The 13,164-nt window shown below is 49.3% G+C and overlaps 5 protein-coding genes across 5 annotated transcripts; 4 read left to right on the top strand and 1 right to left on the bottom strand.

Moving 5' to 3' along the window:
- Window positions 1–3,776: 3,776 nt before the first annotated feature.
- On the bottom strand, window positions 3,777–6,359 carry N7446_009438 (uncharacterized protein; the record flags this gene model as incomplete). Its single annotated transcript, XM_058518183.1, has 1 exon — window positions 3,777–6,359. The coding sequence occupies one exon, from the start codon at window positions 6,357–6,359 to the stop codon at window positions 3,777–3,779; it is 2,583 nt and encodes an 860-aa protein (XP_058368971.1).
- A 513-nt stretch (window positions 6,360–6,872) lies between these two features.
- On the top strand, window positions 6,873–8,065 carry sfh5 (CRAL/TRIO domain protein; the record flags this gene model as incomplete). The annotated part of the gene is made up of 2 exons (XM_058518182.1): window positions 6,873–7,477; window positions 7,525–8,065. The coding sequence occupies 2 exons, from the start codon at window positions 6,873–6,875 to the stop codon at window positions 8,063–8,065; spliced, it is 1,146 nt and encodes a 381-aa protein (XP_058368970.1).
- Window positions 8,066–8,590: 525 nt separating this feature from the next.
- Window positions 8,591–10,028, top strand: N7446_009436 (TATA-binding protein-associated factor TAF6; the record flags this gene model as incomplete). The annotated part of the gene is made up of 3 exons (XM_058518181.1): window positions 8,591–8,960; window positions 9,024–9,442; window positions 9,492–10,028. 3 exons carry the CDS (start codon window positions 8,591–8,593, stop codon window positions 10,026–10,028), a joined length of 1,326 nt encoding a protein of 441 aa, XP_058368969.1.
- Window positions 10,029–10,298: 270 nt separating this feature from the next.
- On the top strand, window positions 10,299–11,649 carry N7446_009435 (uncharacterized protein; the record flags this gene model as incomplete). The annotated part of the gene is made up of 3 exons (XM_058518180.1): window positions 10,299–10,792; window positions 10,946–11,477; window positions 11,531–11,649. Exons 2-3 carry the CDS (start codon window positions 11,357–11,359, stop codon window positions 11,647–11,649), a joined length of 240 nt encoding a protein of 79 aa, XP_058368968.1. The 5' UTR covers window positions 10,299–10,792; window positions 10,946–11,356.
- Window positions 11,650–11,684: 35 nt separating this feature from the next.
- On the top strand, window positions 11,685–12,908 carry N7446_009434 (S-adenosylmethionine decarboxylase proenzyme; the record flags this gene model as incomplete). The annotated part of the gene is made up of 1 exon (XM_058518179.1): window positions 11,685–12,908. One exon carries the CDS (start codon window positions 11,685–11,687, stop codon window positions 12,906–12,908), a length of 1,224 nt encoding a protein of 407 aa, XP_058368967.1.
- Between the last annotated feature and the right edge of the window lie 256 nt (window positions 12,909–13,164).

Genomic DNA, 13,164 nt, shown 5'->3' with positions numbered 1-13,164 from the left:
ATATTGCGTCCGTTCACAGACGAAGACGAAGACGGGATCCATGTTTATCTCTTGCGCCCTGCATCTAGACACGGTCTCGATTCTTAATTGGAGTAGAAGTACGGCGTATAAAAATTTAGCTAAATCTAAAACCATTTCATTTACAAAATTAACATACTGTTACCCGGCATCATCTCTCTCATAAGATATATCCATGTAGCACTGCGATCTAGATCGAGTGACCAATAATGTTGGAGGAAGAGCATAACCTTGCGTCGATGGAGTGCACCGCTGATTTTCATGACAGCCTCCATTTCTCGAGAGACAATCTCTTGCATCTCCGGAAGTCCTCTACATTCGGTTCCCAGAATAAACAGGGGCCAGACGAGATCATGGGCGAAAGTTTCCCGGTTCGAGAGGGAGCGTAAATGATCCAAAATTGAGTCGCGGGAGGCTTGAGCATTGGAGTCCGAGGAAGAATCATTTGTCAATACCCGATAACTGTAAATCAGACTAGCATGATAAAAGATGCAAACCAGATGTTGGAAATCTTGTTGTGCATGACAGCCCTGTAGGTGTATTTTTTGGCCTAATTGCGCCATTCTATGCCTTGCCACTTCCACTTCACGAATAATCTCCTCAATTTGGGTTGGATCCACGGTAGATCTTTGATCATATGCAGCTCGTTCAATTTGTGTCACACGATGAATAACGCGCACAAAGTCGCTGAAGATGGTGATATCGTTTGAGTTTTCAAATTTACCCCCTGTGAGTTCATCTGCTGCATTGAATGTCGTAAGACCTGCAAACACACTAGCATAATAGTGTTCGTAAAGAAGGAATGTGTCGATTTCGTTAAGTGAGGTTGCACGAGAAGATGAAGAGGAAGCCTGCTCTCTCCATTGGAGTATCACTCGAGCTGCCTGGAGGTGCATTCGCCACTTGATAGGCTCTGCACTAACGAGCTCAACGTTATATAGTATGAGCATTGAAGCGAGTGCATATCGGATCTCGCTCGGGTCAATATTCCCAATCTGTGGGATTTCCTCTCTCTCAAAGAGCTTATCTGCTTCGCCAGCAAGGCTAAGGCAGTATTTCGAAACTGAACTGATATGCCTTGCAGATATGTATATCGAGGGCGATCCTGCCCATATTTGTATGCAAGATCTTCGGAAGAGAGAGACAGCATAGCACAAAGCACTGTTGGTGACATGCATGCGAGAGGAATGACAACTTGTCGCCATGGATTCGTAGGTCCATCCACCCAAGCAAGCTTCCCTGCAATGTTTTGCTGAAAGTGATGCATCAATTCCAACGTCGTAGGGTCAACATTCACCGCTAACCCACGATCAACCGATGTGAAATAATGGCTAATGGGTGTAAATTGATTCAGAGAATTGTCTTGGCAATCCTTAGGAAAGTCGGGATTTGCCTCGGTGGATGCCCGAACCGGGAGCAGCTTTCCTGCTAATTTTCCCCTGCTAGCGACCCCATGTCCCCATTTGAGAATGATCCCATAGCCCGGGCATCGTAGTCCCCGGGAAAGACATTTTCTACATTCTGGTAGGGTCCGATCGCAATTTATACGCCGAGCCTTGCACTTTGGGCAGTCTTGTCCAGGTTAGCGCGACAGAAAAAGGATTTCGTGTCATCTCGGTACCTTTGTCTGCACTTGCATTGCTCAAATGGCTTGTGGGCATCTGGTGTGTTCAAAGAATAGAGAAATGACAATGATATGGCATTACTTAAATTGAGGGGCAGCTTGGGGCTGGCTGTAGGTTCCAATGCCAGAAGTCGGAAAGATTTCAAGACGTGGGTAGAGAAGGGATGCACCAATCAATATGATACGTTTAAAAAGAGGAGTTGATCATGTCACTTTTGCCTGTGAAGTGATGCTGGGTAATGACAGAACAACTGGGATGAAAAGCCATCGAATTTGGTACAGTTTTGGCGATCACGTGGGCCGCTATAAATCCAGAGTTCATCCTCAATTCAGTTCCTCATTAGTTACATAAAAGGAGACATATCGGCTTCGATAACTAGAAATAATCAAATAACTAACTTTCTAAGTAAACAAGAAGGTGCTTGCGTTGTATACTGCTTGTGTTAGTCGTGGTGGACGGAACTGGATATTTGTCGTGACTATTCATTTGACCTGAATAACTTCTATTGAGGTACTTTCTTCCGATGTGGAAATCGGGTAACCCTGCTCTGCCCAGCCCTTCAGCATCTGCTCACATGTCACTTTTTGAGCCTCGCGTGTATGTGAAGGGTTGGATTTACCACGTCGGTGACGTGAATGCATTGTTTTCGCAATGGGACATCATCTAATTGTTTAGGGGAATCGTTGCTTTCCTTGACGAACTCATAGGCTCGATATTCAGCATTGGTCCAGAAGTCGCTATACCACGTTAAGTTAGCCAGGAACTTGAAATACAGCCTCTGGGCGACAAAGAGATCTTCAACCTTCCATCACGTTTACGACCATCCTCTCAGTCCTCAGTGACGAAATGTAGAAAGTTACCTAACGACCACGATCTCTTTCTCCCGTCATTTCTTCAACCAACGGCTAGCATCTCGAGAACGGGCCTGGTCTTACTCTTGTTACTTCGTAGCTTCCTATCTGTTTCCATAAAAATTTAGCTCCATTTGCACCGAATTTGATAGAAACTAGATTTAATTTATCAGTCCAGCCCTCTTCCACAAAGCTCAAGTCCACCGCCAAACTTGTTTCGTCAATCTTCTTGCGCAAACTAATACTTGGAATTCGACATATCGGAATAGGCTTGTTACTGGTAGTTCTAGCAAGTCTCTGCCTCGAGAAATGCCGGATGGAGGATTTGAGAGAACCAAGAGATAGTGAATGATTGATATTAACTACGATGTCAATTAATCTTTTCAATAGGCTTTAGAAGAGAAGGTGTCAATATAAACATGGACGTCACCCGTGGACAGTGGATTCATAACCGATGGATCCTGCCCCACCTTGAACCCTAATTTCCCGCCTTGGCTTCCCTCTTCGGACTAGCGGATGTGGAATGAAGGACATACGCAAAGCACGTAGGTCTAGTGGGTGAAGTGTCGTCGTGGGAGGAGCGTGTTGTTCCAGTAATGGAGTTGTAGAGGAGAAGGTGAGGTACGAGAGAGCTCTAGCTATTATATCTAAAGGACACGGCATTCTCCAGCATTCACCCACTGCCCAGGATAAGAAGGAAATCTCCGATACCCCTATTCTTTGATAACAAACCTTTAGAAACCCCTTGCCCTACCTCTATGGAGAAATCCTTTTACCCAAACTTTATAAAAAAAATAATATACAACTGATTAGCCCATGTAATGACTATAGTAACCGTCTTCTTCCAAGACATTTCTTATGAAATATAACAAGGAAACTCTTAGGCATACATTCCAAGATGAACTGAAAGATCCTGTTACAGCTCAGGTACGAGGAGACAATATCAACATAGTAGCATTCAACTAAGCAACTAAGGATGGAGAAAGTGAGAAAGAGAGATGGTGAGAGAACGAGACACGATCTAAATAAATGAGATTTGTCACAGATCCTGCCTGGGCTATTGACTCACCTGTTACCTACTCTTAATCACAATAAGATGGACACATCCCAAAATATTCAAGTGATATCTTAGCTAAATTCGGGGTGCGATAGTTGTTGAACTTGAATGTGGAAATTTTGAGATGTCATAAGATAGTCGTATGGACCATCACTAGTAGAAAATGAAGCAGAGTTTGTACGTCCGGGCCGCTGTTGGCATATACGCGGCACCAGGTCCATACGCCTAAGCTATAGAGATCCCAGTCATAAGCGAGGCCACACCCTTGGGACCGAGGACGTCCTCAAGACTGAGCCAAGAATACACCAGCTCGTCCGATTTGCCCTTATCATAGGCAACATCATCTTGGATTGGCTTTTTGTTCTTGCAGAACACTCTCAGCTCTTTACATGCCACATCTCCATTCTTCTTCAGATATTCCCGCATCACGTCGCCAGTGCTCGTGACAATCCGACTCACGACCTCAACTCCGCCAGATGCAAGTCCCATTGCGCGCGCACCTTGGGCCGAGCCTTGCGCAACGTGATGGATGAGAATGACGATGTTTGAGATGAAGGACTCATCAGGCATATACGCCGAGGTGAAATATTGAACAAATTTCTGGTGCTCCTTGTCTCGGATCAGTCTAAGTAACTCAACGGAGCGTTTGTGCATGCCGAAGTAGTTGTACATCAAGATAGGCTCCTCTTCGAATAGCTTGCTTTTCAGGAAGGCGAGAAGCTGCAGCGTGTCGATGTTATGGGTATTAGACCACTTTCGCGCAATGATGAGTTCAGGGTTGGCTCCCTGAAGCTCCTTGCTGGATGATTCAAGCTTCGATTTCTGCGAAAGCTCGTCCAAGATCCTGTCGATGTTTAAAATCCCGGCATCTTCCTCAGGAGCACCAACGTACTGGGCGAAAAACAAGTTCGCGACTGCAGTGGTGGGCTTGAGCAAGCGGGTATTCTTGCCGTCAGGTTTATGGAATCTTTTGCTCCGGGAATCGCGGGCAAAATTGGCAGCGGATGAGACGCCTGCGGCCAACTCTAGCCTGTTCAGCGATTCATTGGCGTTCTTTGGCCGCGAACCAATGAAAATATGAGACTCGCCATGGATCTTGATAAAAGCATCCATATCAGGCCATTTCAGATCTTTGTGTGTTGGAGAATTTATGACGAGGTTGTGCAAGAAGGCTAGTTGTTGGACGTCGTACCATTGGGTGACGAGCTGCTGGCCAAGAAACTGCATTCGAATATTGAGATTGAACAGGATCAAGCCGCAGAGGATAGCGTGCTGCGAGAAGAGTGCATGCTTTTCGGGTGGGGAGCCAATTCCGTCGAGTTTAGACCGGACACGAATATCTAGGAACAGATCTTGTATGATCCATGACTTCACAGTTGACCCTATATTTTGAATCTCATTGTCACCCTCTTTTGGCCAAAATTTGGGCTGAGGGTGTGTTCTTGACAATTGCAGGTAGTCATCAATAGTCTTCTGGATGCGAAGTCCAGACATTCGAAGGTCTCCAAATGCACCCAAGGTACTGTGTCGCATGATATGATGAACGTCGAGGAAGATCTGGGAGACGAAGCAAAGCCACAAAGTAACCCTTTTGGTCTTGGCAAACTCAGTAAGGCCTCGAGTTATCGCGTCCTCGATAGGCATCTGGATTTTGAATGTATCTACCATGCAAAACTCTGGCAAAATCGAAAGAAGGATGATTTTGTCTTCGTTGAATTTCTGACCCAGAGACATCCGCTCTCTGTCCGCTTTCGGATTGTAGGTGCCGAAGTAGCCTTTTTTAAAGACTGGCTGATGATTGGCCTGGAGAACATCTGCGAAGGACTCAAGTAGGACCTTGGTTGGCACATAGCACCAGTCGGCTATATCAGCCATGTTCTTGTTGTATGGCAGGCCAATCTCAGTGGATGGAGACGCGCAAATGCCGCGGTTAAAAACGGCGAGGTTATAGACAATATTCTGGACATCATCCCCTTTCCCCGTAAGGGAAGTGCGCCAGTCAGCCTCCACCTCCTGCACGAGATCTCGGGCAAGTTGCAAAGCACTGTCAGTCACGACAGCGGCGTTCATAAGATCGATTTTCTTATCTCGATACTCCGACCAGGTCATGGAAATGAATATTCGCATATTGTTCAAGTCCTGAAGTAAGCAGAGGGTCTTGAAGAACAATTGACTAAGATACGAGTCTGCTGCCTCATTGTCGTCCTCTTCAACAACAGTCACATTGACCATCTTCTTCGATTCTGCGGGCGTCGGTTGAGTTTGCGCGGCAGTATCCTGGGGTTCCTCCACGGTGAGAACAGCAAATTTGTTTAGAAACCTGTCAGTACCGGCGTCATCACTTTGAGCCTCAGAAGTCGGCGGTGGCTGCTTAGCATCGGGCTTCGAGGGCTGGTTGGTCTTCCACTCAAGAGTCTCGCAGATTCGCTCCAGCGCGGTGATGAAATGAGCATGATGCTTGTTGCCTGTGGAGTCGCCCTGGTCCAAAAACCAGGAGGTGACCGCTTTTCTCAATTTGATGGCGCGTTTCGCGATGGTGAGAACTGACTTAGGTACCGTGACAGCAGAACATGCAACCACCTCGGCGAGCGTTTGCAGATCTTTGTTAGTTGCACTATAGTGAAGTGGATCTGCAACTAAGCCATCGTTTTTGCCTTTGCGTCTGCCCTTTTCCGCGGTGGAAATGGTAGCAGAGAGGGCAGGTGGTCGATAGCCACATTGGTTGGCTGTCTCCAGTAGCCATGTTGCAAATGTATTGGTATCCGCTTTGTAGCGGGTGTAACTACTCTGCAAGAATTTAGGTAGCATATTGGCGATTGAAGGCCAAACAAGTGAAAAATAGCCGCTGGCTGGTCGAGGAGACTAGCATGTGGTTCAGTGAGGACCTGTTCGGAGAGGGCACCCAGCTGAGCGGGACCAACTAAAGGCGAGGAACATACACTCCCTAAAAGCTGAACAGGACCAGCGAGAATGATGACTAATACCGGGTCTTGATCAGCGCTGGCACCCAACTGGGACGGGCCATAAGATATTATGCGGGATACAGATCTAGCTGAATCATGTATAGAGCTACAACCAGGTCTATCAATCAAAAGCCATGTGACTGGTCTGTGCCGATCTCGAGATCTGCCATGTTTCGAATAATAGCAATTAGAGAACAAAATCAAGGGAAGTTCTAGACATAGTAATAATAGAGAGGTGAAACTAAATAGGGTGGGGAGATTGATATGTGGCCCGACTATTGACAAGGCAACTACCCCCTGCCCATAACATCCCCCTTATTTCCCTCCTTTGCCATCCTCACATCCTCAATTCCAAGTCATGTCGGACCAAAAACCAGTTGATTCTGTGCCCGAGCCTAAGCCCGTGGAGGCTGTAGAAGGCGATAAGCCTGAGATTCCCGTGACTGCGGCGGAAAACACCGAGGCTGCCAAGGATGAACCCGCGATCAGTGCCCCGGCCAAGCAAGAAGAACCTGCTAAAGACACTACTGCCAGCAATGCAGAGCCCCAAGGTGCTAAGCTTGAAGAAAAGGCCGAGAAGCCTGCCTACCTGACCAAGACCCCGGCGCTCGGCCAGTTCTTCGATCGTCTTCCGGCCATCCTCACCAGCATCGGACACGATGAGATGTGGGGGGTGCAGCTCAAGGACAGCGCTGACGTTCCTACTGTCAATGTGCTAATCAAGTTCCTGCGCGCCAATGAGGGCAATGTCCAGGCTGCCGAGGACCAGCTTCGCAAGGCACTCCAATGGCGCAAGGACATGAACCCGCTGGCATTGATCGAGTCGGGCAAGTACAGCGCATCCAAATACGCTGGTCTGGGATACCTGACAACCTACGAAAAAGATGGTCGGCCGCTTGTGTTTACTTGGAACATCTATGGAGCAGTTAAGGACGTTAATGCGACATTCGCAGACTCCGATGAGTACGTTGTCACATCATTTGACCAAAATCCACGCTAACATTTCCTAGGTTTGTCAAATGGCGCGCCGCTCTCATGGAGCTCGCTGTGCAGGAATTGAAGATGAAGGATGCCACCGAGGTCATTGAGTATGACGGCGAGGACCCATACCAGATGGTTCAGGTCCATGATTACCTGAATGTCAAGTTCCTCCGTATGGACCCCTCTGTGCGAACCGCAACCAAGAAAGTCATTGATGTCTTTGCCACTGCCTATCCCGAACTCCTCAGCGAGAAGTTCTTCGTCAATGTCCCTGCGATCATGGGCTGGATGTTTACTGCCATGAAGCTCATCTTGAGCCGCAACACCACCCGCAAGTTCCACCCCATCACCAACGGTGCCAACCTGGCGCGCGAGTTCCCCGCTTCGGTTGTGGAGCAAATTCCCAAGACCTATGGTGGCAAGGGCCCCGAGTTGAAGGACAGTGCTCGAATTGTTCCCTTGGTTGAAGACAAATCGGAGGACAAAAAAGACAAGCAGGAGGATAAAAAGGCTGAGGAACCTGCTCCAGCTGAGATCCCAGAGCAGGAAGGCCCCAAGCAGGCTACCTAGGAAGAGCTAGAAGAGAGTGCTTAGTGAATTTGGCTGTCTGTTGTGATACCCGGAGGAGCCGTGAATAGTTCTTCGCTCTTGCGTACTGGCTTCTGGTCATTTGTGCTCTCTCCCACTTCGCTGTATTGTTATCCTGATATCATTAATTTTACAAAATTGCATTGTTACTTTAATGTGAACCTAGTAGTTAGACCTCGGGTGCGTCCATTGGACCAAATGCTTGTACGGGTGACTGCACTGCCACTAGCGCAATCCTTTATCGACAAGCTTTCACCCTGGTGAGAATTGTCTATTCAGCTTTCAGTTTTGGTTCAGGGTTATATCTGTTTAATTCCCTGAGAGGACTTTCATTCATCCGTCTAGCTTTCTGAATCCGCTGGCGGTTCCAGCATGCGACCCGCTTATTAATCCGCCATATATTCAATTCAAGCTCGCGGCGCCCGCGCGACACGCCTCACCGTCCGCAACGGATCACTTACTCCTCTATTTCTTTTACAACTGCAATCGAAATCGTGACTGCCTAGCATGTCCGTCTGGAACCCCGATAACATCCGCGACGTGGCTGAGTCCGTCGGCATCAACAACCTCAACCACGATGTGACCGAGAACTTGGCCCGAGACGTCGAATACCGAGTTGCGCAGGTGCTGGAGGAGGCGCTCAAGTCAATGCGCCATGGAAAGCGCACAGTTCTGACCACTCAGGACATATCGCTGGCCTTGCGCAACCTGGATGTGGAGCCACTGTATGGCTACGACTCGACCCGCCCATTGCGTTTTGGCGAGGCCTCTCTGGGCCCCGGTCAACCGCTATTCTACGTTGAAGATGAGGAGGTAGACTTTGAGAAATTGATCAATGCGCCTTTGCCAAAGGTGCCCCGCGAAGTCTCCTTTACTGGTAAGTGTTTCCCTCTTTAATGAAGCTTGATTTCCAGTCATTAACATTCTGTCTACTATCTAGCCCACTGGTTGGCTGTAGAAGGTGTGCAACCGTCAATCCCCCAGAATCCTACCGCCGCGGACTCTCGCAACCTCGAACTGGTCTCTAAGGGACCAAACGCCAACTCTACACTTTCGGCGATGAGCGGCACAGGCGACGTGTCTGTGAAACCGTTGGTGAAACATGTTCTTTCAAGAGAGCTCCAGCTATACTTCGAGAAGGTCTGCAGCGCGTTCTTGGATGAGACTAGCGAGGATTATCGCACCTCTGGATACTCCAGCCTACGCGAGGACCCGGGTCTGCACCAGCTGGTACCATACTTTGTCCAATTCATCGCCGAAAAGGTCACGCACAGCCTCAAGGATATCTTTGTTCTCACCCAGGTCATGCACATGGCCGAGGCATTGGTCCAGAACCAGTCTCTTTACGTGGATCCCTACGTGAGTGAAGCCTGCCAATAACGGGGCATTCAGAAGCTAACTATAACAGATTGCCTCGCTTGTGCCCTCTATTCTTACATGCTTGATCGGCCGCCAACTCGGCGGCAATGCCGATCTTGTCGAACAATTCGCGCTTCGCGATATGGCCGCCTCGCTCCTCAGTCGCATTGCCCAGAAATACACCCACGCCTCTCACATGCTTAAGCCTCGACTCGTGCGCTCCTGTCTCAAGAGCTTCCTCGATCCTTCCAAGCCGTTCGGTGCTCACTACGGTGCCGTCATTGGAATGCAAGCTATCGGAGGATCTGAAGTAGTTCGAGTTCTTATCGTGCCCAACCTTCGTGAATACAGCAAGTTGCTCAGTGATGGATTGGACGACCCTGCTCGTCGCCCGGCTGCTGAACGCGTTCTGACTGCGCTCGTATCTGTTCTGGCTTCACTGCGGGGCAAGCAGTCCCTGACTAATGGCCATACTATGACCGATGACCTGCAGGCACGATTATCTGACGCGGTGGGTGAAATCATTGCGTCCAGGATTCTGGAGTCTGGTGAAATGCAGCTGGCGCATATCATTCTCGAGGCCTAAGCCCGTTCATCTTAACAATATTAGTGTTGCAAAATAGGTCGTGGGCTTTTCGCGGCATGGTGTTAGGGGCGTTCAGGGGGTAATTCTTCCAGAGACATATGGATTTCAACAGTTCTATTTGATCAATGCATGCATACCTAGATATCTCTTGTACTGCGTAGAACGATTAAGCGTCAGGCACCGGAAAGTGTATTTTGCCCGCCGTCACCGCTCGTGTGCGAACGAGATTCCTAGATCCTCGCCCACTTTTCCTTTTTCCCCTCTATCTGGCCAACACCGTCGACAGTCTGTATATTACTGCAGCCTTTCACCTATTTCCATTGGCGTGTTATTCTGCTGGCTCTGTTCAATCCCTTAATCAATCTAACCTGAACCCTGGTGTTAGACAGATTTTGCTCCCGTCGCCCCACGCCCAGAGCGGGCCCACAGAGAAAATCACTCATTACCAACCAAACTGCCGTACCGCAAACATTTTGCAACCCTCCCCTCCTCTCGAGGTCAACAAGGCCTAAACAAAACCGCGCCAATCGCCAATTTTAGCGAGAGATCCCCTGTATATCACTTCGCTGCTCCCGAGTAATCAATTGTGATCTCGGGCACTCATTGGGCTATCGGGTGAGACTGTCTGACCGACGCTCTTTCCTACACCCTGCCGATGTTCACGACTCTAGCTCTTTGCTACTTCGTGCTCTTCTAAGACGATTTTTGTTTTCGCCTTCCATGAGCTCGAGAGACCTTCTGCGATTCTTGTCTAAGCCCGCGAAGTAGGTCGTCCTTTATTCCTCGACGTGAAAGCCTCGATCCGATGACGTTGGATCAGGCTAGATGGTCAATGCTTTGTTTGCATAAAAACATGCTTTTCAGTCCTGGAGCAAATCCATTGTCTTAACAATCGCTAATATTTATCTTGTCTCTAGGCCTCGATAACACGACTCCCGTGTTCACAAGCGCGCATCTTCCCAATACCCTTTTTTAAAAAGCAGAATTCTCGTCTGCTAGACCCGATACTTTGAACGGTATCGGTATCTTCCAGAACGAGGGTACCGACTGCTAGTCACCATTTCTCTTAGCATCTTCTTCCTCGCCTTCGCGTTTCGCCCTCCTTAGCAGCCCTTTGGACTGTTGGAGATTTCACCTGCCTGGTCTGACCAGTTATTTTTTGTTCAAGGGCCTTCTCTTCTCAGACGGGCATCGCCCCCTTGTTCGTCTGGGTAAGTAGACAGTGCTTCTACAGCCTATCGGAGACTACATAGGGCGGTCCGACGTCACTGTTCCAGCTTCGTTCAACATAACAAGTACAACAGCTTCGGCTAAAACAATCAGCGGAAATGGTTTACGTCGGTATTCCACAGAACTACACTCAGTCGCCATCCTCGTTCGCGGGGACGCCGTCTCTGACGATCAACTATGAGGCCACTCAGGATCTCGACTCGACCAATGCCTTTGAAGGTTTGTCAAATCTTCCGTGGCCGTGGTTAGCGCATTGCTAATGAATCTTACAGGTCCCGAGAAGCTTCTGGAGGTCTGGTTTGCACCGTCCCCTGCTGATCTAGGCGCCGCCGGCCCTGAGGGTCTCAAAAAGTCCCAGGAGAGATTTGGAAGGACATGCTGGACCTTGTAAACTGCCAGGTGCTATCCGTCATTTCGTCTGATGAGATGGATGCCTACCTTCTATCTGAATCCAGCATGTTTGTCTGGCCGCACAAGTTGATTCTGAAGACCTGCGGAACCACTACTCTTCTTTCGGGTCTCCCACGCATCTTGGAGATCGCCGCCTTGTTCGCAGGGTTCCCTCGCGCCACTGCCCCTTCATCTCGTGGTATCACGGTGGCCGCGGCTCCTTACAGAGTTTTCTACAGCCGCAAGAACTTCCTGTTCCCTGACCGCCAGCGTGGCCCTCACCGCAGCTGGCGCGATGAGGTGCGCTCTATGGACAAACTTTTTGTCAACGGCAGCGCCTACATGATCGGCAAAATGAATGGAGAGCATTGGTACCTGTACCTCACTGAGCCTGGCACCATGCTCACACCGCCGGCTAGCCCCAAGGAGGAAATCGAGTTTCCCGAGACCGAGACCAAGGTTCTGAGCTTCCCCGAGGCCGCTCCGCGCACTGATTGTGATGAGCACGATGAGACCCTCGAGCTTCTGATGACCGATCTCGACGAAGATAATGCCAAACAGTTTTACTTGGAGAATGCCACCGCCGTGGCCGAGAAGCGCCACCGCGACGCGGATAAGGACGACCACCTGGATGTCTTCAGCAATACCTCCGACATGGATGAGGAGACTGGTGGTATTTTGCCGCCGGAGCTGACCACTGAGGGCCACGCCCTGGGCACCGTCGTCTCTGAGTCGTGCGGCCTGTCCGACGTGTACCCCAAGAGCAAGTTCCCCGATGCGCGCATCGATGCCTATTTGTTCACGCCGTGCGGCTTCTCTGCCAACGGCGTCGTGCCTGCCCCAGATGGCAAGGCTCCGACCCACTACTTTACCGTGCATGTCACGCCGGAGCCTCAGTGCTCGTACGCATCTTTCGAGACCAACGTGCCGCACTCCCAGAACGGCAAGGCCACTGCCGACATCATTCAGCAGGTCGTCGATATCTTCAAGCCTGGCCGTTTCAGCATTACCTTGTTCGAGACCAAGCCTGCGATTGATGAGATGGATGAAGTCAATGGTGTGCATGATCAGCAGCATGCTCAGCGCCACGCTCTCCGCCGCAGCAACAAGATGGAGCAGGTCGATGGCTACCGCCGTGTTGACCGCATTGTCCACGATCTGAACGGTTACGACCTTGTGTTCCGTTACTACGAACGCAATGACTGGAAAGGGGGGCACCGCGTATTGGAGAAAAGGGCTTCTAGCGAGACTCATTCTTGAGTCTTTTGCTCGGGTTGTACTTTCTCTAGCGTTCCGACCTTTCAGTTGTTTGCGATCGTGTCAATTCTGCACTCCATGTTTGCACAGTTGTTTTCGAGTTTTCTTTTCATTTATTTCCGTCAATCATTTATTGTGTCATAGTACACAGCATCGCATGCTTACGCTCTGAGCGACCTGTCTGTTTTCGATTCATTCATTTGAAATTTCAATAATAGTTTTGGCGCTTTTTATATTAAATTCGATCGAGTTTATGGTC

Source organism: Penicillium canescens (genome assembly GCF_028828765.1).
Source record: "Penicillium canescens strain IBT 15451 chromosome Unknown utg000006l_segment0_segment0, whole genome shotgun sequence".
Classification (NCBI taxonomy): Eukaryota; Fungi; Ascomycota; class Eurotiomycetes; order Eurotiales; family Aspergillaceae; genus Penicillium; species Penicillium canescens.
Note: the sequence above shows the minus strand (reverse complement) of the source record. Positions and strands in the feature narration are given on the sequence as shown.